Source organism: Oryctolagus cuniculus, chromosome 15 (assembly GCF_964237555.1).
Source record: "Oryctolagus cuniculus chromosome 15, mOryCun1.1, whole genome shotgun sequence".
NCBI lineage: Eukaryota > Metazoa > Chordata > Mammalia > Lagomorpha > Leporidae > Oryctolagus > Oryctolagus cuniculus.
This window is the reverse complement of record NC_091446.1, coordinates 105814-130122: the sequence shown is the minus strand read 5'-3', so window position 1 is coordinate 130122 and position 24309 is coordinate 105814. Positions and strand designations below refer to the sequence as shown.

The 24309-nt window shown below is 49.8% G+C and overlaps 1 protein-coding gene across 1 annotated transcript; it reads right to left on the bottom strand.

Moving 5' to 3' along the window:
- Nucleotides 1-1751: 1751 nt before the first annotated feature.
- Nucleotides 1752-2722, bottom strand: LOC100340271 (olfactory receptor 226-like). Its single transcript, XM_008270654.3, has one exon. The coding sequence runs from the start codon at nucleotides 2720-2722 to the stop codon at nucleotides 1766-1768; it is 957 nt and encodes a 318-aa protein (XP_008268876.1). The 3' UTR covers nucleotides 1752-1765.
- Nucleotides 2723-24309: the final 21587 nt, after the last annotated feature.

Sequence of the window (24309 nt, the reverse complement as noted above, 5' to 3'; positions counted from 1 at the left end):
CTCAAACTGGCACCCATAAGGGATGCCAATGCTGCAGATAGCAGCTTTACCTGCTACGCCACAGTGCCAGCCCCTTCACTGCATTTTTTTTGACAGGCAGAGTGGACAGTGAGAGAGACAGAGACAAAGGTCTTCCTTCCGTTGGTTCACCCCCCAAAGGCCACTGCAGCTGGCACACCTCACTGATCCGAAGCCAGGGCCAGGTGCTTCCCCTGGTCTCCCATGCGGGTGCAGGGCCCAAAGACTTGGGCCATCCTCCACTGCCTTTCCGGGCCACAGCAGAGAGCTGGACTGGAAGAGGAGCAACCGGGACAGAATCTGGCACCCTGACTGGGACTAGAACCTGGTGTGCTGGCACTGCAGGTGGAGGATTAGCCTATTGAGCCGTGGCGCCGGCCCTTCACTGCATTTTAAAATATGAGTTTTTGGAAGTTTGACTTGGAAGTGTCGGGGATGTGTTGTCATTTCGGATTTATAGGCACTTCTCAGGGACCCTTGGCTGCACGGTGAGGTCGCCTGTGGTTGGATGTGTGTGGGTCCCTTGGTGGCTGAGTTGTGTCCACTGGGAAGCCCCTCAGTCCTGCCCACAGTTCCAGTTGAGACCACTGACTGGGGACGAAGTGAGGGTTTGGCTCTCCCTCTCTGCTCCTGCTCACATCTCCCATGGACAGAGAGACCCTCAGGTCACACGGGGACCCAGAGCAATCAGGACTGTGCCCCCTGGGCTGGACTGGTCCAGTCCTTTGTGTACCTGGTGGCTGTGCCTTTCTGAGTCCCTGTTCGGGGGTGGGGGCTGTGGCATCCATGCCTTGGGTTGGCTGTTGGCCTGTGCAGGGCCAGCTCCACACCCTGAGCCCATCCACGTGTGTCCAGGAGGCCTAGGTCATGGTCCCGAGGGTGCAGCTCAGGACTTCCAAGCATCCAGCCCACGGATTGGCCATTCCAGACTTCTGTGAAGTGGCCAGTGGTAACTTGACAGTGCTGTCATGGTTGTGATGTGGTCTCTGGCCTCCATGCTGCGTCCACAGCTCTGGCTGGAGGTGAGGGTGGGCGGGGCCTGTGTCAGGGCACTGCTCTGGGGAGAGGGCCTGTTCTGCAGGGGCTCCTCAGGCCACACCCACAAGAGTGGGGCAAGGCCACAGCCTGGTGGGCCATCCAGAGGGTTGCCTGCGTGGATGGACATCCACTCCCTGGCAGTGGGGTCAGTGTTCTGAGGGCTGTGATCGTGGCCTGAGATGCTCCTGGTTGCCCTGGCCTTGTTCACACCACTGGCTCCTTACGGGCTGGACGCTGGTTGTGGAGATGTCGCAGGTGAGCAGCAGGCAGCCAGGTGGAGGTTTCGCTTAGGGACATTCGCAGCCACCCTGGAGTCCTCTGTCCCCTGTCCTCCCTCTGCTCCTGAGTGGTGGTTTGCCTCCCTTCCCTGCCTGAGAATCACGCCTGGAATCAAACCACGACCAGGTCCCCGAGGGCCAGGCCAGAGGAAGACTCCCAGCAGGCCCACCGGGCTCTGTAAGCACCACCGTGTGGGGCCAGAGTGCCCCTTCAGACCCCTTGGGTGGGAACAGCCGGCCAGCATGGGGGAGACCACACGGGGTCAGTGGGGAAGAGTCCCCAGGCGAGGCACCTGCTGGGCTCAGGGGATGGCACGGGGGTACAGCGGCCAGAGCAGGAGGCCGTGCTGACTGCTGGCTCCCTTCAGACTTGGCCCTGTCCTACTGGAGCTGGTGGGAACGTGCAGGGGCCGAGGAGGGGGCCCGAGAGTCTAGGAAGGGACACCCAGGGCCTGGACCGCCCTCTGCATCACCTTGCGTAGTGCCTGCTTCACCTCCTGGTTCCGCAGGCAGTAGATGATGGGGTTGAGCAGGGGCGTGAGCACTGTGTACACCACGGACACCAATTTGTTGCAGTCGAAGGAGTAGATGGCTCGCGGCCGCGCGTAGATGAAGAGGGAGGCCGAGTAGAAGATGACGGCCACTGCCAGGTGCGAGGCACAGGTGGAGAAGGCCTTGTGCCGGCCGGCGGTGGATGGGATGCGCAGCACTGCGCTGAGGATGGCCGCGTAGGAGGCCACGGTCAGCAGCAGCGGCCCCAGCAGGATGAGCAGCGCCAGGAGGAAGTCCATGAGCTCCGCCACGGACATGTCGGAGCAGGCGAGGTTCAGCAGCGGGGACACGTCGCAGAAGAAGTGGTTCATGACATTGGGGCCGCAGTAGCCCAGGCGGGCGATGAAGAACACCTTCCCCAGGGAGATGGTGAAGCCGGAGAGCCAGGAACCAGCGGCCAGGAGGCTGCAGAGCCCGGGGCTCATGATGCTGGCGTAGCGCAGGGGGTGGCAGATGGCCACGTAGCGGTCATAGGCCATGACACCCAGCAGCGTGCACTCGGTGCAGGCCAGCGCCAGGAAGAAGTACAGCTGTGCCATGCAGCCGGCGAAGGAGATGCGCCGGAACTGGGGCGCTGCCAGGCTGAGCAGCATCTTGGGCACGGTGACAGAGACGTACCACACCTCCAGGAAGGACAGGTTGCTGAGGAAGAGGTACATGGGCTTGTGCAGTGCCGGGCTGGCACGCACCACCACGACAATGGCCAGGTTCTCCATGACGGTCAGCGTGTAGGCCAGCAGGAACAGCACCAGCAGGCACGCGTGGAGCCCCAGGGAGCCCGGGAAGCCGACCAGGATGAACTCGACCACCTCTGAGCGGTTGCCCCGTGGGGACATGGCCCCCACACGCCTGAGGGAGCAGGGGGTCAGGTCAGGGGTGGGGGCCAGGTCTTACCCTCATCTCCACACTGCTCCCTGAGAGGGGTGGGAGACAAGGGCTCTGCCCAGGGGTCCCATCTCAGAGGCCTTGGGGGCTTGCAAACAGTGATAAGGGTGAGGGTGCAGGGGCCCAGCCACAGTCTGACCTGTCTGGGTCAGGGGGAGGCCACAGCTGAGGTCACCTCAGGGCATCAGAGATTGGGTCAGGGCCCTGGGAGTGCTTGCTGGCCAGGCTCAGGCGGGGAGGTCAGGAGGGGCAGCTGGGCCAGCGGAGCAGTGCTGGGGTCAGAGGACGAGAGAGTGACCTCAGTGTCAGGGACGGCTGTCGCTGGTGCCTTTTCCCCGAGCAATGTGCCTCGGGTTCCTGTTCTGCACCGGGCTGTAGTCTCAGAGGGTGGAGTTGCCTTAAATACAGCTGAGTGGGCAGTGAGTGGCTTCATCCTGGGCCTGGCTGCAGCAGCCTGGGGCTCCTCTCTCCTGCGGCTGCGGCTTTGTTACTCAGGCGCTTCTGAGGCTGAGCCTGGCCTTGTACTCGCTTTAAAATAAACTCAGGAATTTGGAATGTGGCTGAGGCTCTGCCTGCTTCCCTGCACCCACAAGCTTCAAACACAGCCCTCGATATCCTACACTGACCTTCAAAGTGGGGCTCAGCCTGGGGGACACTGCTGGGAGGGCTGAGTCTGGGGGACACTGCTGGGTGGGGCTGAGTCTGGGGGACACTGCTGGGAGGGCTCAGCCTGGGGGACACTGCTGGGAGGGCTGAGTCTGGGGGACACTGCTGGGCGGGGCTGAGTCTGGGGGACACTGCTGGGAGGGCTCAGCCTGGGGGACACTGCTGGGAGGGCTGAGTCTGGGGGACACTGCTGGGTGGGGCTGAGTCTGGGGGACACTGCTGGGAGGGCTGAGTCTGGGGGACACTGCTGGGTGGGGCTGTCTGGGGGACACTGCTGGGAGGGCTCAGCCTGGGGGACACTGCTGGGAGGGCTGAGTCTGGGGGACACTGCTGGGTGGGGCTGAGTCTGGGGGACACTGCTGGGAGGGCTGAGTCTGGGGGACACTGCTGGGAGGGCTGAGTCTGGGGGACAATGCTGGGTGGGGCTGAGTCTGGGGGACACTGCTGGGAGGGCTGAGTCTGGGGGACACTGCTGGGTGGGGCTGAGTCTGGGGGACACTGCTGGGAGGGCTGAGTCTGGGGGACACTGCTGGGCGGGGCTGAGTCTGGGGGACACTGCTGGGTGGGGCTGAGTCTGGGGGACACTGCTGGGAGGGCTGAGCATGGGGGACACTGCTGGGAGGGCTGAGCATGGGGGACACTGCTGGGAGGGCTGAGTCTGGGGGACACTGCTGGGAGGGCTGAGTCTGGGGGACACTGCTGGGAGGGCTGAGTCTGGGGGACACTGCTGGGAGGGCTGAGTCTGGGAGATACTGCTGGGAGGGCTGAGTCTGGGGGACACTGCTGGGAGGGCTGAGTCTGGGGGACACTGCTGGGTGGGGCTGAGTCTGGGGGACACTGCTGGGAGGGCTGAGTCTGGGGGACACTGTTGGGTGGTGTGGCCAGGTGGAAGTCTCCAGAGTACCCTCCCTCCTGCCTCCAGTAGGTTCTCAACGGAGGTGGCGGCTGGCCAACACAGAGGCAGCGGCCAGCCCTTTGTAGCTGCCTGGGGACACTCAGAAGTCACCGCCAACCAGAGGGGTGAAGCTCAGAGGTGAGCTTGCCGCAGAGTGAGCTCCAAGGGGCTGCTGCTCTGACCCTAACCCAAAGGCCTTTGGGCCAAAAATTCTACAGGGTGGACTCCTGGGAGTAGGGGTCTCCAGCCTTGGTCTCCACTCTACCCTCAGCTCTGGGTGGCCCATGGCCCTTTGTACCTCTCACCTCCAGTGAGCTGCTTGGCACCCACCCAGAAGAGCCCAGAGCCCAAAGTGTCAGTGTTGGGACAGGGGCTGGGTTTGGATTCCAGCCTCCATCAGCTTGTGACCTGGGGTAAGGTCCTCTGGCTGTCCTCTGGGGTCATGGCAGAATCCCTTGCCGGGCTACAGGGAGTGGCCGTGACAGAGGGTGAGCTCCAAGGACAGGGACACATTCAGGCTACCCGCCTGACTGACAATGCCTGGCGGAGCATACGGGTGGCTCAGCCTTGTCCCTGACATCACTGCCCACAACCTCCCTGGGAGCTGGGCCCCTCTCACCGTCCCCCCGCAGCTCCTGTGACCTTTAACAGCTGGCTTCAGCTCAGCTCAGATCTCCCACTTGCCAGCTGGGGGCTGGGGACAGACCTCTGCCTCTTCCAGCCCCAGGTCTTCTCTCAAAGATGGAGCAGGTGTCACCTTCTCAGACAGGAGCTGAGGCTGGATTTGCCTGAGCTCTTGTCACACAGACACTTGGGGATGACTGAAAGGTGTCCATGCTCTGCTGACCCAGGAGCCACAGGTGACAGGACCCCAGCTACTGTCAGGCGTGGCACAGGAGGGCCTCAGGTCCTGCATCCGAGAGAAACACCAACCCCCAAACTTACACAGCCTCCCAGGGCACGCCATACCCATGCCCAGATGCACCTGTGCTGGCGCAGGTCTCACACACCCACAGCACAATGCCAGGTGGACAGAGACTCCCTAAGCAGTCCAGACCCTGCACATGTGTGCCCCTTGCCCAGGGCACGAACACCGAGACCCCAGCCTCACAGGCTCCACGCTTTCCTACAGAAGCTGAACAAACAGCTTGAAACTGGGTACATGTGTGACCACAAACTAGCTGCCCTGGACATGACACCAGCTCAAGAGAAATATCCTTGAAAACAGACCCCAGATGCAGCTGCCCCGGGTGGCTGCAGGCAAAGGCACATGGTGGCATGCCTGGGTGCACTGGATACACACAGGTACATACAGGCATACACACGACATCTACAGAGGTGTGCAAACAACTTCACACAAGTACGTGAATCTCTGCATGTGCAGGTGCACAGACTGACACAGCTCCTTATACAATCACACACAGGAGTGCACAGCTGTGCAAACAGGTGAGCACATAGGCACACAGAGGTTCACACAGGTGCACAAATGGGAGCATGGGCACAGACACACAAGTGGGCACGCAGGCACACGGATGAACACCCACACTCAGCTGTTGGCTGTACAGGCTGGCAAGGTTTTTAAGCTGCAGGTCTGAGTTTGACTCCTAGCCCAACCCCATGGCTCCATTCTGACTTCCCTTCTTCACCTGGGAAGGGGCTGGGGTCCCCGCAGGTTCTCCCAGGCTTTCCTGAGGCCTGAATGTGGCTCCCGGCCAGGGAGTTCCTTACCTGGCTCCAGGACACGGTGAGAGGAGGGCACAGGATACCTGTGACCATTGGGTCAAGGCTTGGAGGGTGCAAGGCAGAGGAGCCGGCTACAAAGACATCCCTTCCCAGTAAGAGACGCCTAGTGTCGGAGGTGAGGCTTAACAGCGGGGACAGACGCAGGTGCTCCCAGGGCTCCTTGCCTTCACTCGGGCCGGGGCTGGGCTTGGTGGGCATCTCCCTGTGCAGCTGAGCGCTGGGCAGCCAGAGGCCAGTGCCCCAGACCCAGTCTGGTCAGAAGTGCCTCAGGACACATGGCTGCAACTTCACACTGCCCTGGCCCTCACTCGTTTCTGAGAACTCACAAGGAGACCAGCTCCTTACGGCACGAGCGACCGCCCACAGCTCCCTCCTGCCTCCCACCAGGGACCCGCCTCCCCCGTGACGCCGTCAGCTTAACTGGCCAGGATCAGATGCAGATAGAGACTGCCCAGGTCCCAGCCCCATGTCCTCATGGGGCAGGGCAGGTGTGCAGACAGACAAGGAGTCGGGGAGCCGGAAAGGAAATCACCAGAGGCTGCCTGGGTCCCCGGTGCCCAGGCCCCAGGCTCTGGGCAGGCCCCCGACCCTCCCTCAGCCTGAAGCTCGAGTCCTGCCTTGTTACCACCCCCTGCTGGACTTTGCTGGCCCCTGTGAGGGTCACTGGGACGCAGGACCCCCTGCCATCAGGAGGCAGGAGGACGCTTGCTGTGGGTGAGCCCCTTCCTGTTTCCAGTTTAGGAAGACTTTGTCCTTTCACATCTTAAACAGACACTGAAGTCTGTTTCTCTTAAGACAGTAACACAATTCTTCCTCTGTGTTTCAATGTGGCAAATCCCCGAGAGCTAGTCCTAGCCCTGGCCTGTTTTGAAGTGCAGCTTTGGGCTCCAGAGCAAGCTGGCTGTGCAGGGCTGTGCAGGGCTGTGCAGGGCTGTGCAGGCTCTGTGGTAGTGGCGGGCAGTGTGGCTGAGGTAGGGCCCAGCTGGTGACAGGCAAACCCCTTCTTCCTGCCCCTCCCCCCAGCCAGCCTCTGGGGGGCTCCCTGAGGCTGTGGGTCATTGTGGGTTCCAGGGAGCAGCCGAGCTCTCTCACAGGAGCTGGTGCGATGCTGAGGAGGGAAAATCCCCAGCCTCAGGTATAAAGTGAATGATTGGTGCTTCTGCCTTTTTTCCCCCTTACATTTATGTATTTATTTGAAAGGCAGAGTTACAGAGAGGCAGAGAGAGAGAGAGAGAGAGAGAGAGAGAGAGAGAGAGGTCTTCCATCTGCTGGTTCACTCCCCAAAATGGCTGCAATGGCCAGAGCTGTGTTGAGCCGAAGCCAGGAGCCAGGAGCTTCTTCCAGGTCTCCCATGCAGGTGCAGGGGTCCAAGGACTTGGGTCATCTTCCACTGCTTTCCTAGGCCACAGCAGAGAGCTGGATCAGAAGAGGAGTAGCCAGGACTCGAACCAGTGCCCATATGGGTTGCTGGCACTGCAGGCAGCAGCTTTGCCTGCTATGCCACAGCACTGGCCCCATTGTTTTGCTGTAAGAAGCCACAAGGGAAAGAGGAAATCAAAATATGGGAAGAATGGAAATAAAAAATAGGTAAGATGCAGAATATCAGAAACCTAACAGTTGATTCTTCTAAAATGTTCATGAGTTTGGTGAAGCCAAGGAAAAAGATGTCCCGGGGCGGGAGAGTCACCGTGGGTTCCACGGACATTTAACCATCACTGCAGGCATCACCGTCTTGCTCCAAGAAATCTGTCAATAGAGATGGAGAGGGCAGAGCCAGAAAACATCATTGGCCAAAACTCATACAACACAAGTAGATCTTTTTAGAGGAATTAAACTTATATCTGAAAACCTTCTACAGAGAAAAACCACATGACCTGACTGGTGCCTTCTTTCCAACATTTAAGGAAAGAGCTGGGAACTGCACAGCGAGGGGAGAACTCCGTGGAAAGATGCCAGTGCTTCCGAGGTCACTGTGACCCTGACATGGAAGTGTGGGAAGAAGGCAACCTCCAGGACGGGGCCTTAGCCAGACGCTGGCCGTGAGCACGCACGTGCACCCCTGCAGGCACCGCTCAGCCAGGAACGGGGACTGACTTCACTTTCAAAAACCATCCGAGTAACTCGACACTAATAGACCCAGTGGTCATCACCTCAGCGGCAGGAAGTCCACCTGGCACAGTTGGTACTGAGTCCTGGACACCACAGAGGACCTTGGAAAAGAGCAAAGAGACCTCGGGACTGAGGGTATTTGATGTTAATATTCATGCGTTGGTGCAGAGAGAAGCGGAAAAGAAGAAATGGAAATAAATCCATACTTCCTCAAGAGATTCACGGACAACGTGTGCTGTGGAAAAGCAGGCACGAGTTTCACTCAGATACACTTGCCTTTTTGCTTCATGGTTTTTAAAAGATTTATTTATTTGTTTGAAAGGCAGAGTTATAGAGAGAGGGAGAGCGTGCAATCTTACAGCTGCCAGTTCACTCCCCAGATGGCCTCAGCCGGGGCCGGGAGTCAAACTAGCGACCATATGGGATGCTGGGATTGCAGGCAGAGGCTTAGCCCTCTACACCACAGCCCGGCCCACTTCACACCTCCAAGAAACCGTGAGAGTGGCCCCAGTGCAAGGGCACTTTGGGTGGGGGGAGATTTCCAGGAGCCGTGTTGGAATCCAGGGGGCTCGAGGAGGCCTGGGAGGACAGGCTGGCCCTGGGCCCTGAGTGCGAGGAGTCTCACTGCCCTCTCCTCATCCTTTATGGGACAGTTCCATTTCTGTAGTTCCAAGCACATGGGGCTTTGCTTGTTCTCTGTGGCCCTTCCTGTTTTTTTTTTTTTTTTTGACAGGCAGAGTGGTCAGTGAGAGAGAGAGAGACAGAGAGAAAGGTCTTCCTTTACCGTTGGTTCACCCTCCAATGGCCGCGCGGCCGGTGTGCTGTGGCTGGCGCACTGCACTGATCCGAAGCCAGGAGCCAGGTGCTTTTCTCCTGGTCTCCCATGCAGATGCAGGGCCCAAGCACTTGGGCCATCCTCCACTGCACTCCCAGGCCACAGCAGAGAGCTGGACTGGAAGAGGAGCAACCAGGACAGAATCTGGCACCCCAACCGGGACTAGAACCTGGTGTGCTGGCGCCGCAGGTGGAGGATTAGCCTATTGAGCCGCGGCGCCGTCACCCCTCCTGTTTTTAATTTGAGAGATGGAGAGAAATCATCTGGGTCAGGCCCAAGCTGGGAGCCAGTAGCTCAGTCCTGATCACCCTTGTCAGGGCAGGAACCCAACCACTTTACCCATCACCACTGCCTGCGGGGTGCGCATCACTGGAAGCTGGGATCTGCAGTGGATCCAGGTCTCAAACCAGGCGTCAGACATGCTGGGGGCGTCACAGTTTGCGTCTCCACCACTCACCCGAGATGCTCCCTGCTGTAACTCCCCTCAGCACCTCCCCACCTGCACCCCCCATCCTGATGGGGTCACCTCTCCTGCACCCCAGTCCTGACCGGGGAGTCAGACGCACTGAGTTACGTCCACAGGAAGTGTGGGTCTGGCGACTTCACGCTACTTCTGTTTCTCCTGCTTCCCACTGTTGATGCCTCTGCTTTTTCTCCTGTCGCGTGAGTGATGTGCACGTTTTGAGAGTCCCAGTTTGATGTGTGTCAATGTTTTTGAGTGCGTTCTTTGCATGAAGCCCCAGGTGTCCTGTGTACACGTGGAAACACCACAGCTGCTTTGCTTACCCAGAGAAGGGAGTGGATTCTGCTGGTGAGTCCAATCTGCCACTGTCAGCTCACGGAACTTCTGTACTTTCTGTTGGCTTCTTTTTTAAAATTTTTATTTATTTATTTATTTTTTTAACTTTTATTTAATGAATATAAATTTCCAAAGTACAGCTTATGGATTACAATGGCTTCCCCCCCATAACGTCCCTCCCACCCGCAACCTTCCCCTTTCCCACTCCCTCTCCCCTTCCATTCACATCAAGATTCATTTTCGATTATCTTTATATACAGATCAGTTTAGCATACATTAAGTAAAGATTTCAACAGTTTGCTCCCACACAGAAACATAAAGTGAAAAATAATAGATGATTTTTTAAATGATGATGAAATCAGATCAGACCTATTGTCATGTTTAATCCCAGTGAGAGTCAAGTTGGGAATTGATAATTTCTTTCTTTCTTTCTTTTTTTTTTTTTTTACAGAAGATCAGTTTAGTATACATTAAGTAAAGATTTCAACAGTTTGCACCCCCATAGAAACACAAAGTGAAATATACTGTTTGAGTACTCGTTATAGCATTAAATCTCAATGTACAGCACATTAAGGACAGAGATCCTACGTGAGGAGTAAGTGCACAGTGACTCCTGTTGTTGACTTTACAAACTGACACTCCTGTTTATGGTATCAGTAATCTCCCTGTGCTCCAGTCATGAGTTTCCAAGACTATGGAAGCCTTTTGAGTTCTCCGACTCTTATCTTGTTTAGATAAGGTCATAGTCAAAGTGGAGGTTCTCTCCTCCCTTCAGAGAAAGGTACCTCCTTCTTTGAAGACCTGTTCTTTCCACTGGGATCTCACTCACAGAGATCTTTCATTTAGTTGTTTTTTTTTTTTTTTTTTTTTTTTTGCCAGTGTGTCTTGGCTTTCCATGCTTGAAATACTCTCATGGGCTTTTCAGCCAGATCTGAATGCCTTTAGGGCTGATTCTGAGGTTAGAGTGCTGTTTAGGACATCTGCCATTCTATGAGTTTGCTGAGTATCTCGCTTCCCATGTTGGATCACTCTCCCCTTTATTTATTTTATCTGTTAGTATTAGCAGGTACTAGACTTGTTTATGTGCTCCCTTTGACTCTTAGTCCTTTCATTATGATCAATTGTGAACTGAAATTGATCTCTTGGACTAGTGAGATGGCATTGGTACATGCCACCTTGATGGGATTGAATTGGAGTCCCCTGGTATGTTTCTAACTCTACCATTTGGGGCAAGTCAGCTTGAGCATGTCCCAAATTGTACATCTCTTCCCTCTCTTATTCCCACTCTTATGTTTAACAGGGATCACATTTCAGTTAAATTTCAACACTTAAGAATAACTGTGTATTAATTACAAAATTAAACCGGTCATATTAAGTAGAATAGACAAAAAAAACTACTAAGAGGGATAATGTATTAAGTTGTTCATTAACAGTCAGGGCTATGCTGATCAAGTCACCATTTCTCATAGTGTCCATTTCACTTCAACAGGTTTCCTTTTTGGTGTTCAGTCAGTTGTCACTGATCAGGGAGAACATATGGTATTTGTCCCTTTGGGACTGGCTTATTTCACTCAGCATGATGTGTTCCAGATTCCTCCATTTTGTTGCAAATGACTGGATTTCGTTGTTTCTTACTGCAGTATAGTATTCTAAAGAGTACATATCCCATAATTTCTTTATCCAGTCTACCGTTGATGGGCATTTAGGTTGGTTCCAGGTCTTGGCTATTGTGAATTGTGCTGCAGTAAACATTGGGGTGCAGACCTCTTTTTTGTTTGCCAATTTAAATTCCTTTGGGTAAATTCCAAGGAGTGGGATGGCTGGGTTGAACGGTAGGGTTATATTCAGGTTTCTGAGGAATCTCCAGACTGACTTCCATAGTGGCTTGACCAGTTTGCATTCCCACCAACAGTGGGTTAGTGTCCCTTTTTCCCCACATCCTCTCCAGCATCTATTGTTGGTAGATTTCTGTATGTGAGCCATTCTAACCGGGGTGAGGTGAAACCTCATTGTGTTTTTTTTTGACAGGCAGAGTGGACAGTGAGAGAGAGAGACAGAGAGAAAGGTCTTCCTTTGCCGTTGGTTCACCCTCCAATGGCTGCCGCGGCCGGCGTGTTGCGGCCGGCGCACCGCGCTGATCCGATGGCAGGAGCCAGGAGCCAGGTGCTTTTCCTGGTCTCCCATGGGGTGCAGGGCCCAAGCACTTGGGCCATCCTCCACTGCACTCCCTGGCCACAGCAGAGAGTTGGCCTGGAAGAGAGGCAACCGGGACAGAATCCGGCGCCCCAACCGGGACTAGAACCCAGTGTGCCGGCGCCACTAGGCGGAGGATTAGCCTAGTGAGCCGTGGCGCCGGCCCCTCATTGTGGTTTTGATTTGCATTTCCCTGATTGCTAGTGACCTTGAACATTTTTTCATGTGCCTGTTGGCCATTTGGATTTCCTCTTTTGAAAAATGTCTATTGAGGTCCTTGGCCCATCTCTTAAGTGGGTTGTTCGTTTTGTTTTTGTGGAGTTTCTTGATCTCTTTGTAGATTCTGGTTATTAACCCTTTATCTGTTGCATAGTTTGCAAATATTTTTTCCCATTCTGTCGGTTGTCTCTTCACTCTCCTGTTTCTTTTGCAGTACAGAAACTTCTCAATTTGATGCAATCCCAATAGTTGATTTTGGCTTTGACTGCCTGTGCCTCCGGGTCTTTTCCAGAAATTCTTTGCCTGTGCCAATATCTTGAAGGGTTTCTCCAATGTTCTCTAATAACTTGATGGTGTCAGGTTGTAGATTTAGGTCTTTAATCCATGTTGAGCGGATTTTTGTGTAAGGTGTAAGGTAGGGGTCTTGCTTCATGCTTCTGCACGTAGAAATCCAGTTTTCCCAGCACCATTTATTGAATAGACTGTCCTTGCTCCAGGAATTGGTTTTAGATCCTTGATCAAATATAAGTTGGCTGTAGATGTTTGGGTTGATTTCTGGTGTTTCAATTCTGTTCCATTGGTCTATCCATCTGTTTCTGTACCAGTACCATGCTGTTTTGATTACAACTGCCCTGTAGTATGTCCTGAAATCTGGTATTGTGATGCCTCTGGCTTTGTTTTTGTTGTACAAGATTGCTTTAGCTATTTGAGGTCTCTTGTGCCTCCATATGAATTTCAGCATCATTTTTTCTAGATCTGAGAAGAATGTCTTTGGTATCTTGATTGGGATTGCATTGAATCTATAAATTGCTTTTGGGAGAATGGACATTTTGATGATGTTGATTCTTCCAAACCATGAGCATGGAAGATTTTTCCATTTTTTGGTATCCTCTTCTATTTCTTTCTTTAAGGTTTTGTAATTCTCATCGTAGAGATCCTTAACGTCCTTGGTTAAGTTTATTCCAAGGTATTTGATTGTTTTTGTAGCTATTGTGAATGGGATTGATCTTAGCAGTTCTTTCTCAGCCGTGGCATTGTCTGTGTATACAAAGGCTGTTGATTTTTGTGCATTGATTTTATACCCTGCCACTTTGCTGAACTCCTCTATGAGTTCTAATAGTCTCTTAGTAGAGTTCTTTGGATCCTCTAAGTAAAGAATCATATCATCTGCAAAGAGGGATAGTTTGACTTCTTCCTTCTCAATTTGTATTCCTTTAATTTCTTTTTATTGTCTGATGGCTCTGGCTAAAACTTCCAGAGCTATGTTAAATAGCAATGGTGAGAGTGGGCATCCCTGTCTGGTGCCAGATCTCAGTGGAAATGCTTCCAACTTTTCCCCATTCAATAGGATGCTGGCCGTGGGTTTTTCATAAATTGCTTTGATTATATTGAGGAATGTTCCTTCTATACCCAATTTGCTTAGAGTTTTCATCATGAAAGGGTGTTGAATTTTATCAAATGCTTTCTCTGCATCTATTGAGATAATCATAAGGTTTTTCTTCTGCAGTCTGTTAATGTGGTGAATCACATTGATTGATTTGCGAATGTTGAACCATCCCTGCATACCAGGGATGAATCCCACTTGGTCTGGGTGGATGATTTTCCTGATGTGTTGTTGTATTCTATTGGCGAGAATTTTATTGATGATTTTTGCGTCTATGTTCATCAGGGATATTGGTCTATAATTTTCTTTCAGTGCTGCATCTTTCTCTGGCTTAGGGATTAAGGTGATGCTGGCTTCATAGAAAGAATTTGGGAGGATTCCATCTTTTTCGATTGTTCTGAATAGTTTGAGAAGAAATGGAATTAGTTCTTATTTAAATGTCTGGTAGAATTCAGCAGTGAATCCATCTGGTCCTGGGCTTTTCTTTGTTGGGAGGGCCTTTATTACTGTTTCAATTTCTGTTTCAGTTATGGGTCTATTTAGGTTTTCTATGTCTTCATGGTTCAATTTAGGCAGGTTGCATGTGTCCAGGAATCTATCCATTTCTGATAGGTTTCCCTGTTTGCTGGCATACAAGTCCTTGTAGTAATTTTTGATGATTCTTTTTATTTCTGTGGTGTCTGTTGTTACATTTCCTTTTTCATCTCTGATTTTATTGATTTGGGTCTTTTCTCTTCTTTTTTTTAGTTAGTTGGGCCAATGGGGTGTCAATTTTGTTTATTTTTTCAAAAAACCAGCTCTTCACTTGGCTGATTTTTTGTAATGTTTTGTTTTGGATTCAATCCTGTTAATTTCTTCTCTGATTTTAATTATTTCTCTTCTCCTACTAGATTTGGGTCTGGTTTGCTGCAGTTTTTCTAGGTCCTTGAGATGCGCTGAAAGCTCATTTATTTGGTGTCTTTCCAATTTCTTGATATCGGCCCCTATTGCTATAAACTTGCCTCTCAATACTGCTTTTGCCGTATCCCATAAGTTTTGGTATGTTGTGTGTTATCCTCATTTACTTCCAGAAAGTTTCTGATTTCTCTTTTGATTTCTTGAATGACCCAGTGTTCATTCAGGAGCATGTTGTTCAGTCTCCATGTGTTTGCATACTTTCTGGGGTTTCCTGAGTTGCTAATTTCCAGCTTCATCCCGCTGTGGTCTGAGAAGCTGCATGGTATGATTCTAATTCTTTTAAATTTGCTGAGACTTGCTTTATGACCTAGTATGTGATCAACCCTAGAGAAGGTTCCATGCACTGCTGAGAAGAATGTAAAGTCTTTAGATGTAGGATTGAAAGTTCTGTAGATATCTGTTAGGTCCATTTGGGCAATAGTGTCGATTAAATCTGCTGTTTCCTTGTTGATCTTCTGTCCGGATGATCTATCTATTTCCGAGAGTGGAGTATTGAAGTCCCCCAGTACTATTGTATTGGAATCTAAGTCTCCCTTTAAGTCCCTTAACATATCTTTTAAATAGACCGGTGCCCTGTAATTAGGTGCATATACATTTATAATAGTTACATCTTCCTGTTGAATTGAACCCTTAATCATTATATAGTGCCCCTCTTTGTCTCTCTTAACAGTTTTTATATTAAAGTTTATTTTGTCTGATATTAATATGGCTACACCTGCTTTTTTTGGTTTTTGTTGGCATGGATTATCTTTTTCCAACCTTTCACTTTCAGTCTGCATGCATCTTTGTTAGGGAGATGTGTTTCTTGTAGGCAACAAATAGTTGGGTGTTGTTCCTTAAGCCAGTCAGCCAATCGGTGTCTTTTAACTGAGGAGTTAAGTCCATTAATGTTTAATGTGACTTGATACATAGTGACTTTGCCCTGCCATTTTCCCGGAGATATTTTCTAGTGCTTTGAGCTTCCCATGCTCTTTTACTGATAGGTGTTCTTCCTTTACCTTCTTTCATATTGATGGCAGTGTTTCTGTGTTTCTGAGTGTAGCACATCTTTAAGTATCTTTTGCAGGGCCGGACGAGTGGCCACAAAGTCTTTCAATTTCTGTTTGCTATGAAAGGTCTTTATTTCACCTTCATTCACAAATGAGAGCTTAGCAGGATATAATATTCTGGGCTGTCAATTTTTCTCTCTTAGCACCTGTGCTATGTCTTGCCATTCCCTCCTAGCCTGTAGTGTTTCTGATGAGAAGTCTGCTGTGAGTCTAATTGGAGATCCTCTGAGAGTAACCTGACGTTTCTCTCTTGTACATTTTAGGATCTTTTCTTTATGTTTCACTGTGGTGAGTTTAATTACAACGTGTCGTGGTGAGGATCTCTTTTGGTCATGTTTACTGGGGGTTCTATGAGCTTCCTGTACTAGGATGTCTCTGTCCTTCTCCAAACCCGGAAAGTTCTCTGCTAGTATCTCACTAAAAAGGCCTTCTAATTCTTTCTCTCTCTCCATGCCTTCAGGAACTCCTAGAACCCGAATGTTGTTTTTTTTAATAGTATCCTGTAGATTCCCAACAATATTTTTTAGATTTCTAATTTCCTCTTCTTTTCTTTGGTTTGACTGTATCCTTTCCTGTTCTCTGTCTTCTAAGTCCGATATTCTCTCTTCTGCTTCACCCATTCTGTTTTTAAGGCTCTCTAATGTGTTTGTCATTTGATCTGTTGAGCTCTTCATTTCATTTTGATTTCTCTTCACTATCACACTTTCCTGTTCTACTAGTTTCTGCGTTTCATTTTGATTCTTCCTTAAAATTTCATTTTCACGAGAGAGATTTTCAATCCTGTCCAATAAGGATTTCTGTAGTTCAAGGATTTACTTTTGAAAACTTCTAAATGTTCTCATCATAAATTTTTTGAAATCCGTATCTTGCATTTTTTCTATCTCATCATCTTCATAATCTTGGCTTGGGGTGTTTTGTTTATTTGGAGGCATCATAGTGTCATCGTTGATCTTGTTCCCTCAATTTCTGTGTTTATTGCTTGGCATGGTTAATTCTTTTTCCCTCACTGTGAGTTTTTTTTTTTTTTTTACTATGTCTGTGTTAAGTGGACTGCCTGCTGTTGGAGGAGCCTTGGAGGCTTGAGATGGGTGTGGCCTGAGAGCTCTGCTTGGTTCTTCAGGGTTACAGGTGCGCAAAGGTGACACCCTCAGAATATGCATGGTAAATCTCTCTTTATTTATTTATTTATTCATTTATTTATTTTATTTTATTTTTTATTCAGGAGGTAAGTAATACTGCAAGGCTGAGCAGAATGGATGGTATTTAGCTTCCGATCTCTGGCTTCTACCCAAAGAGTCTGTGCAGGCTCGGTTTCTCCTGCGGACTCCCACTGGGTTGCCTAGGCTACTGAATTGTAGCCTTAACTCTCCCCTTTTGTTATGTATATCCCAATTGGGGCTTGCTCTTTGTCTCTTGCTCACCTTTGCAAGGTTGGCGGAGAGAGAAACTTGTCTGTACCAGTACCCCCCCCCCCACCTTTTTTTTTTTTCCTTCTCTCCTGTAGTCAGTCTGGTGAACTTTCCCACTTCAAAGCCCGCTTCCCTCTAAAATTCTGTCTGCCGTTTCCCCGCCAATGTCTCCGGTTACTGAGCTCACCTCCCCTTCCAGCGCCGATGTGTGGACTCGGAGCCCTGGGCAGCCCTCCTCCCCCCGCTGGTGTCTGTGTCACATCCACTCCCCTTCCTGCACTGGCGCGCAGACTCTGTGGCTCCCATGGTTCGGCTTCCATGCGGTGGGCGACCCTGCTCTCCCAGTAGGTCCTCTGAGTCACAGCCACTAGATCCGGAAGAGTTTCCTCTGCAATTTTTTCCTGATCCTTTTTCTGAGGCTACCGTAACTCCGCTTTTATTAAACTAAATTTTCCCGGACTATTGGTGCGTGCCCTCACTATTCCGCCATCTTGGCCAACAGATGCATTTTCTCTGTTGGCTTCTAACATAACAGCTCTATGGGATGTGATCCAAGTGGCCGGCCAACCTCCTCAAAGTGCAGAACTGGGGGATTCTGGCATCTCCAGAATCACTTCAGTCAGCTCCAGGAAGCCTGTACCCCAGTGGTCACTTCCACCCTCCTCTCCCCAGCCTGACATAACCCATACGAGTCTACAGCTCTGCCACTACTGTGGCTTCATGAACAAGGAATCATGCACGTGGTGTCCTGTCACTCAGCTGCCACGATGTGCACGTGGTGTCCTGTCACTCAGCTGCCATGGTGTGCAGTGGGTGTCCTGTCACTCAGCTGACACGGTGTGCAGTGGGTGTCCTGTCACTCAGCTGACATGGTGTGCAGTGGGTGTCCTGTCACTCAGCTGACACGGTGTGCAGTGGGTGTCCTGTCACTCAGCTGACACGGTGTGCAGTGGGTGTCCTGTCACTCAGCTGACACGGTGTGCACATGGGTGTCCTGTCACTCAGCTGACACGGTGTGCAGTGGGTTTCCTGTCACTCAGCTGACAGGGTGTGCACATGGTGTCCTGTCACTCAGCTGACACGGTGTGCAGTGGGTGTCCTGTCACTCAGCTGACACAGTGTGCAGTGGGTGTCCTGTCACTCAGCTGACACGGTGTGCAGTGGGTGTCCTGTCACTCAGCTGACAGGGTATGCAGTGGGTGTCCTGTCACTCAGCTGACAGGGTGTGCACGTGGTGTCCTGTCACTCAGTTGACACGGTGTGCACATGGGTGTCCTGTCACTCAGCTGACACAGTGTGCACGTGGTTTCCTGTCACTCAGCTGACACGGTGTGCAGTGGGTGTCCTGTCACTCAGCTGACAGGGTGTGCAGTGGGTGTGCTGTCACTCAGCTGACACGGTGTGCAGTGGGTGTCCTGTCACTCAGCTGACATGGTGTGCACGTGGTGTCCTGTCACTCAGCTGACACGGTGTGCAGTGGGTGTCCTGTCACTCAGCTGACACGGTGTGCATGTGGGTGTCCTGTCACTCAGCTGACACGGTGTGCAGTGGGTGAGTTTCAGCAGAAGCTGCCGTTGCTGGCGGGAGATTCTCATGGGCTGGTTCACCCTCTTTGCCAGTCCTGAGTTCGACTTGGTGCTGGCATCAGGAGACTGTCTGTTGTCAACGTGTGGGTTCCTGGTTTCTTGTGGTCTTCTTGTGTGAACCGACATCCTGGAGAAGACATCAGGGACTCTGCAGGTGTGGTGTGTGGCGCTAGCCCCCTCCACGCCTGCGTCCCGACCACGGTTGTGGAACTCTGCTTTGCCGCATTTCCTGCTGTGCCGCCTGCTGGGGCAGGAGAGGCTTCCTGGCTCTGTGGTGGGGAGCCGAGCTGGAGACACGGGGTCCCACGGCTTTGGTGCCTGATTGTGGGGCAGGGTCAACCTCCCACAGCAGTTACAGTGGGAGGGGCCCATGCCTGAGCCCCTGCTTGCATCTGCTGACACCCAGGGCCCACAGACCAGCACAGAGCTGCTGATTTACTCTTTTTTTTAATTTAATTAATTTATTTTTGACAGGTAGAGTGGACAGTGAGAGAGAGAGACAGAGAGAAAGGTCTTCCTTTGCCGTTGGTTCACCCTCCAATGGCCGGCGCGGCCGGTGCACTGCGGCTGGCGCACCGCGGCTGGCGCACTGCACTGATCCGATGGCAGGAACCAGGTGCTTCTCCTGGTCTCCCATGGGGTGCAGGGCCCAAGCACTTGGGCCATCCTCCACTGCACTCCCTGGCCACAGCAGAGAGCTGGCCTGGAAGAGGGGCAACCGGGACAGAATCCGGCACCCCGACCGGGACTAGAACCCAGTGTGCCGGCGCCGCAAGGCAGAGGATTAGCCTAGTGAGCCACGGCGCCGGTGCTGATTCACTCTTAAAAGCCTCACTGTCCCCTGTGGCCGTGGTGGCCGCTGGCTCCGAGCTGTGGCTTCCACCATCGTCCAGCTGCGTCGTGAGAGTTGGGGCTGCTCTGCGGACCTGGGACTCAGGCCCTGCTTTGTGGCCTGGGGAAGTCCCCACAGGTGTGCTTCAATCACAGGACATTCTGGAGGCAGCTGCTCCCTTTCCCAGCTGTCTGCTGAGCCTCACTCAGTGCTGAGACCAGGGCGCCCTGGGGCAGCAGGGGTGACACTCCACCCAGTGTGTGTGCAGCCAGCAACCCCCACAGACACCAAGTGCTGCTGACTCGCCTCGGACCCCTGGGGCGGGGCTGGGCTGCCAGGCAGTGGGAAAGCAGTGAGAGTGAGCACTGCCCCAGCGTGGGGGTGTGTGCGGGCCTGCCGCACCAGTCGAACAGAAGGAGGGAGTGGGAATGAAAAGAGGGACAAGGGCACAGAGAATGGAGCCAAGACAACAAGGCTGATGAAGGCTTGTTTATTCTAAAGTCCCAGTGGTATTTATACATAACCAGCTGCAGAACAAAGAAGCACAAAAGATAACATACGTAACCAACTTACCGGGCCTCCGGTGGCACAGATAATGTTTACAGAGCGTTCTTGATTATCATCCTCCTTCAGGATGTCATCCTCCTTCAGGATGGGAGTATGTGACTTTCCTATCCCAGGAATTCCACAAGCCAAGATTGGCCTTAACTTGTCCAAAGGCTGCCTACATCTCCCCCTTTTTTATTTTATTGAGAATGGCCTCTGTCTTAGGCTGGTTCAGGATGCTGAGTGTCTTATCCGTCTCTGAGGACCATTCTAGTTTAACATTAGGTGAGAGATGAAATATACAGCCAGATACCAATTATTTTGATTATAAAGGAGGTTTGTTACAAAGCTTTAAATGATGAATACAGACTGTAGTGAAGTCAGCATAAACTGCAGAACACACGGAAAACAGCCCATACAAAGTAGGAAAAGCAGTTGCAGTCCAGCCAGCATTAATAGCCAATGGATCCACTGGAACCCTCCAAATGTTAGGGGGTTAGTGATAAACATGTGCTGCATTTCACTTTTAAGTTTATCAATAACAGACTCTATATGTGGCTTATTGTTAGTAATGTTAAAACAACATCCCCCGGTACAGATTTACAGCTTACATGATCTTTTAACAGCAAATAATCAATATCTGCTCGGTTTAAGAGTACTCCTGAACAAACTTGATCCAATTCTTCAGCTATATTGGATAGCGCAGTAGCAGTAAGATTGATGGCTTTGGTCACCAAACATGCAAGCCTTTGTAGTCCACGATTATTTCCATAAGCCAATCCAGGAACTCCCACTAGCTGTATAGCCATGGTAAAGGCAGGTCTCCAATTAAGATGACATCATCATCACAGTTCTCAGGTAATGAGCGTTGCTGTCATGCCTTTGGAAATACAGATGTTAGCATCGGGGCCACACGGCCCAGTGAGCAGTTGCAAAAATCATTAGGGGCTAACAATGTAAAAGCAAACTGGTTGCATAAAAATACCCATCCCTTAGTAGCCTGTGTCCCATACCAGTACCGGATCAGGTCCATTCAATTGATTGGTGATAGGATCCCTGCATTTCACCATTGCTCTTTTCGCAGCTGTTTGTGGATGTCAGTGTTGATCAGCTGCAGAATGACCATCTTTATCCAATGTGAGAAAATTTAAAATGAATAAAGCATGTGAGAGCCATTTGTTAGGAGAATGGGCAGGAACCCCAAACTCCCCTTTTTTATTTTATTAAAGCATTGCTTTAAAGTATTATGTGTACGTTTAACAATGCCTTGACCCTGAGGATTATAAGGAATGTCAGTAACATGAGATATAAAAAAAGTTACACAAAAATTTTTAAAAGAGGAAGAAATATCAGCAGGTCCATTATCCGGTTTAATCTGCTTTGGAGTTCCTAGGGAAGCAAAAGTTTCTAAGCAATGGGCAGTAACATATGTTGTAGCTTCACCTGTATGTAAGGAAGCAAAAATAAATCCAGAACAAGTATCAGTAGACACATGTATATATTTTTGTTTACTGAATTGCATGAAGTGGGTAATATCCATTTGCCATAGTTGATTGGGGAATAAACCGCGAAGATTAATTCGAAAGTGAGGTACTGGTAACTAGATGGAGCAAGTAGAACAGGATTTTAAACTTATTGAGCTTGTTTTCAAGTAATATTATGTTTTAAATGTAACGTATGAGCATTTAAATGATGTAAAACGTGATCTTTTGTTGCTGTATCAATAGAATATATGCATAGAGCAGAATCTGCCAAACGATTGCCCTCTACCAAAGGTCTGGGAAGATTGGAATGTGCTCGAATATGACCGATAAAGAAAGGGCAGGTATGCTGTTGAATGACAGTGCAAATGCGAGAAAACGAAGGAGAAGCAGCTGAGGATTCAGGAAGGAATGAACAAGTTTCCAACTGAGGCACTGATAGGAACACATATTTGCTATTGGTGTATATGTTAACCGCTACATCCAAAGTAGACTGCAATGCAAGTGCAACAGCAGATAATTCAACTAGCTGTAGAGATGAAAAAGGGGTGTTAATAACTGTATGGTGACCAGTGTTGAAACCCTCTATAAATATCAAGCCAGCATCCTCTAAGGGTTGAAAGCTTATATTTCGTGGAAATACACAGGGATGATGTCATAAAAATTGTATCACTTTATCTGCTGGATAGTTATTATGAACTTGTCCTGAAAAAGAAGCTAATGCAAGAGGCCAGTCTTCAGTGAAAGACAGGAGCCATATTAGCTGTTTGTTAGTATATGGTTGACATATACATGTCATCTCTATTCCAAATATCTTTTTTACATTCTAGTCTCCCTTTAGCTATAATCTCAGCTATTGCATTATAATATGGTACAACATTCTTTTTAAGGGTAGCCTGTAAATATATCCAAAGTAAAGGGGTCTCTTGCCACAACAGAGCAGTGGGTAAATGATCTGTAATCAAAATAATAAGAATTAAAGGTTGATTATAATCAATGTAAGAAACAAAGTTCTGAGATAAGGCTTGTTGTACCTTTTCCAAGGCTAGACATCTGCGGGAGTAAGCACTCGTTGGGAGGTAGGGGAACTGTCTCCCTTTAGGATATCGATAAAGGTTTAAGGTCTCCTGTTGTGAGGTGGAGATGTGGATGAAGCCAATTAATATCCCCTAGAAGTTTTTGAAAATCATTTAAAGTCTGTAAAGAAGCCAATTGTAAGGTGACTTTCTGTGGAAGTATTTCTCATGGGTACAGTTGGAAGCCTAGATATTGATAAGGATATTGAAGTTGCATTTTCTCAGGGGCATGATAAGACCAAAAGCAGATAACTGCTCTTTCATTACCGTCAGACATTGCATCACCAAAAATTCCTCGGTCCAGCTATCAAAATATCATCCATATAGTGTATAATATATAAATTGCTATATATTTTACGAATTTTTTGAAGAGCAGCATCAACGAATTGTTGGCACAAAGTAGGGCTATTAGCCATTCCTTGAGGTAAGACCCTCCATTGGTATCTTTGCATAGGTTCTTTAAAATTTACTGATGGAACACTGAAAGCAAATCGGGGTATAGTATAAAACAATCTTTTAAATCTATTACTGCAATATAGGAGTCCTTTGGAATTGCAGTAGGCAACAGTAAACCTGGTTGTAAAGCCCCCATAATTTCCATAGTAGCATTAACAGCCCTGAGGTCTTGAAGCAACCACTATCTCCCAGATTTCTTTCTGATAACAAAAATAGGACTATTCCAAGGAGAATTAGAAGGAACTATATGTCCTATTATTGTTCTTCCACCAATATCTGTGCAGCATTTATCTTTTCCTGTGGTAAAGGCCACTGATCCACCCACATGGGATCATCTGATTTCCATTTTATTTTTTCCGCATGGGGCACAGGTTGATAAGCAGCCATCAAGGGAAACCTAAGCCCTCCAGTCATGATTAACAGCTAAAGTAATTGGAGATGTGATGCCTTGTTGTTGTTTGCCCAACACTTTACCTGGCAAATGACCCTATTGAAGCATATTAGCTGTAACAACTTCATTTGAACTACACATTAAAGCCCCCATTTTGTGTTAAAACATCCTGCCCCCATAGGTTAAAGAATATTTGATTAAAACGTGTCTGTACTGCCTGTTTTATCTTTCCATTGTAACAACTCTGAACTTTGTTCTAGTCCCTGACTCTGACCAATACCTCGTAACTGAGTCATGGTAATTTCCTTTTTCCAATTTGTAGGCCAGTTTGCTGCTGAAATAACAGAGACATCAGCTTCAGTATCTAAAAGACTCTTGAATAATTTTTTATTTAATTTTAAGGAAAATTTGGGTCGGTCCTTAGTTATGGGTTGTATCCAATAAGCATCAGAAGATCCAAAACCTTTATTTCCTCTTTTATTTGAGAAAGATTTACCAATTGAGGAGAAGGGGAACAGAATTAATTGAGCAATATGCTGTCCTGGAGTTAAGGTTACCATTACATTATTGGCTTGAGCCATAATTTTTATTTCACCGGTAAAGTCAGCATCTATAACTCCAGGAAAAACCTGTAACCCTTTCATAGTTGTACTACTTCTGCCCAGTAGGAGGCCAAAAAACCCAGTTGGCAAAGGACCAAAAATCCCAGTAGGGAGGGCTTGTGGGCCCATCTCAGGAGTCAATACTGTATAGGAGGTGGCACTGAGTTCCAGTCCTGCACTACCCTCTGTGGCTCTGTGGAGGGAATTGACGGATTTAGGGTATTCTGTTGAGGAGCAAATGTCATGGCCCCCAAAATTTGTTGGTTTTGTTGGGATGGGGTCTGGGGCCAGCCCTGCTTCTAGTTTTTTG

What these genes read in the sequence shown, in the direction of transcription:
- LOC100340271 (XM_008270654.3), bottom strand. Translation starts at nt 2,722, where the DNA reads ATGTCCCCACGGGGCAACCGCTCAGAGGTGGTCGAGTTCATCCTGGTC.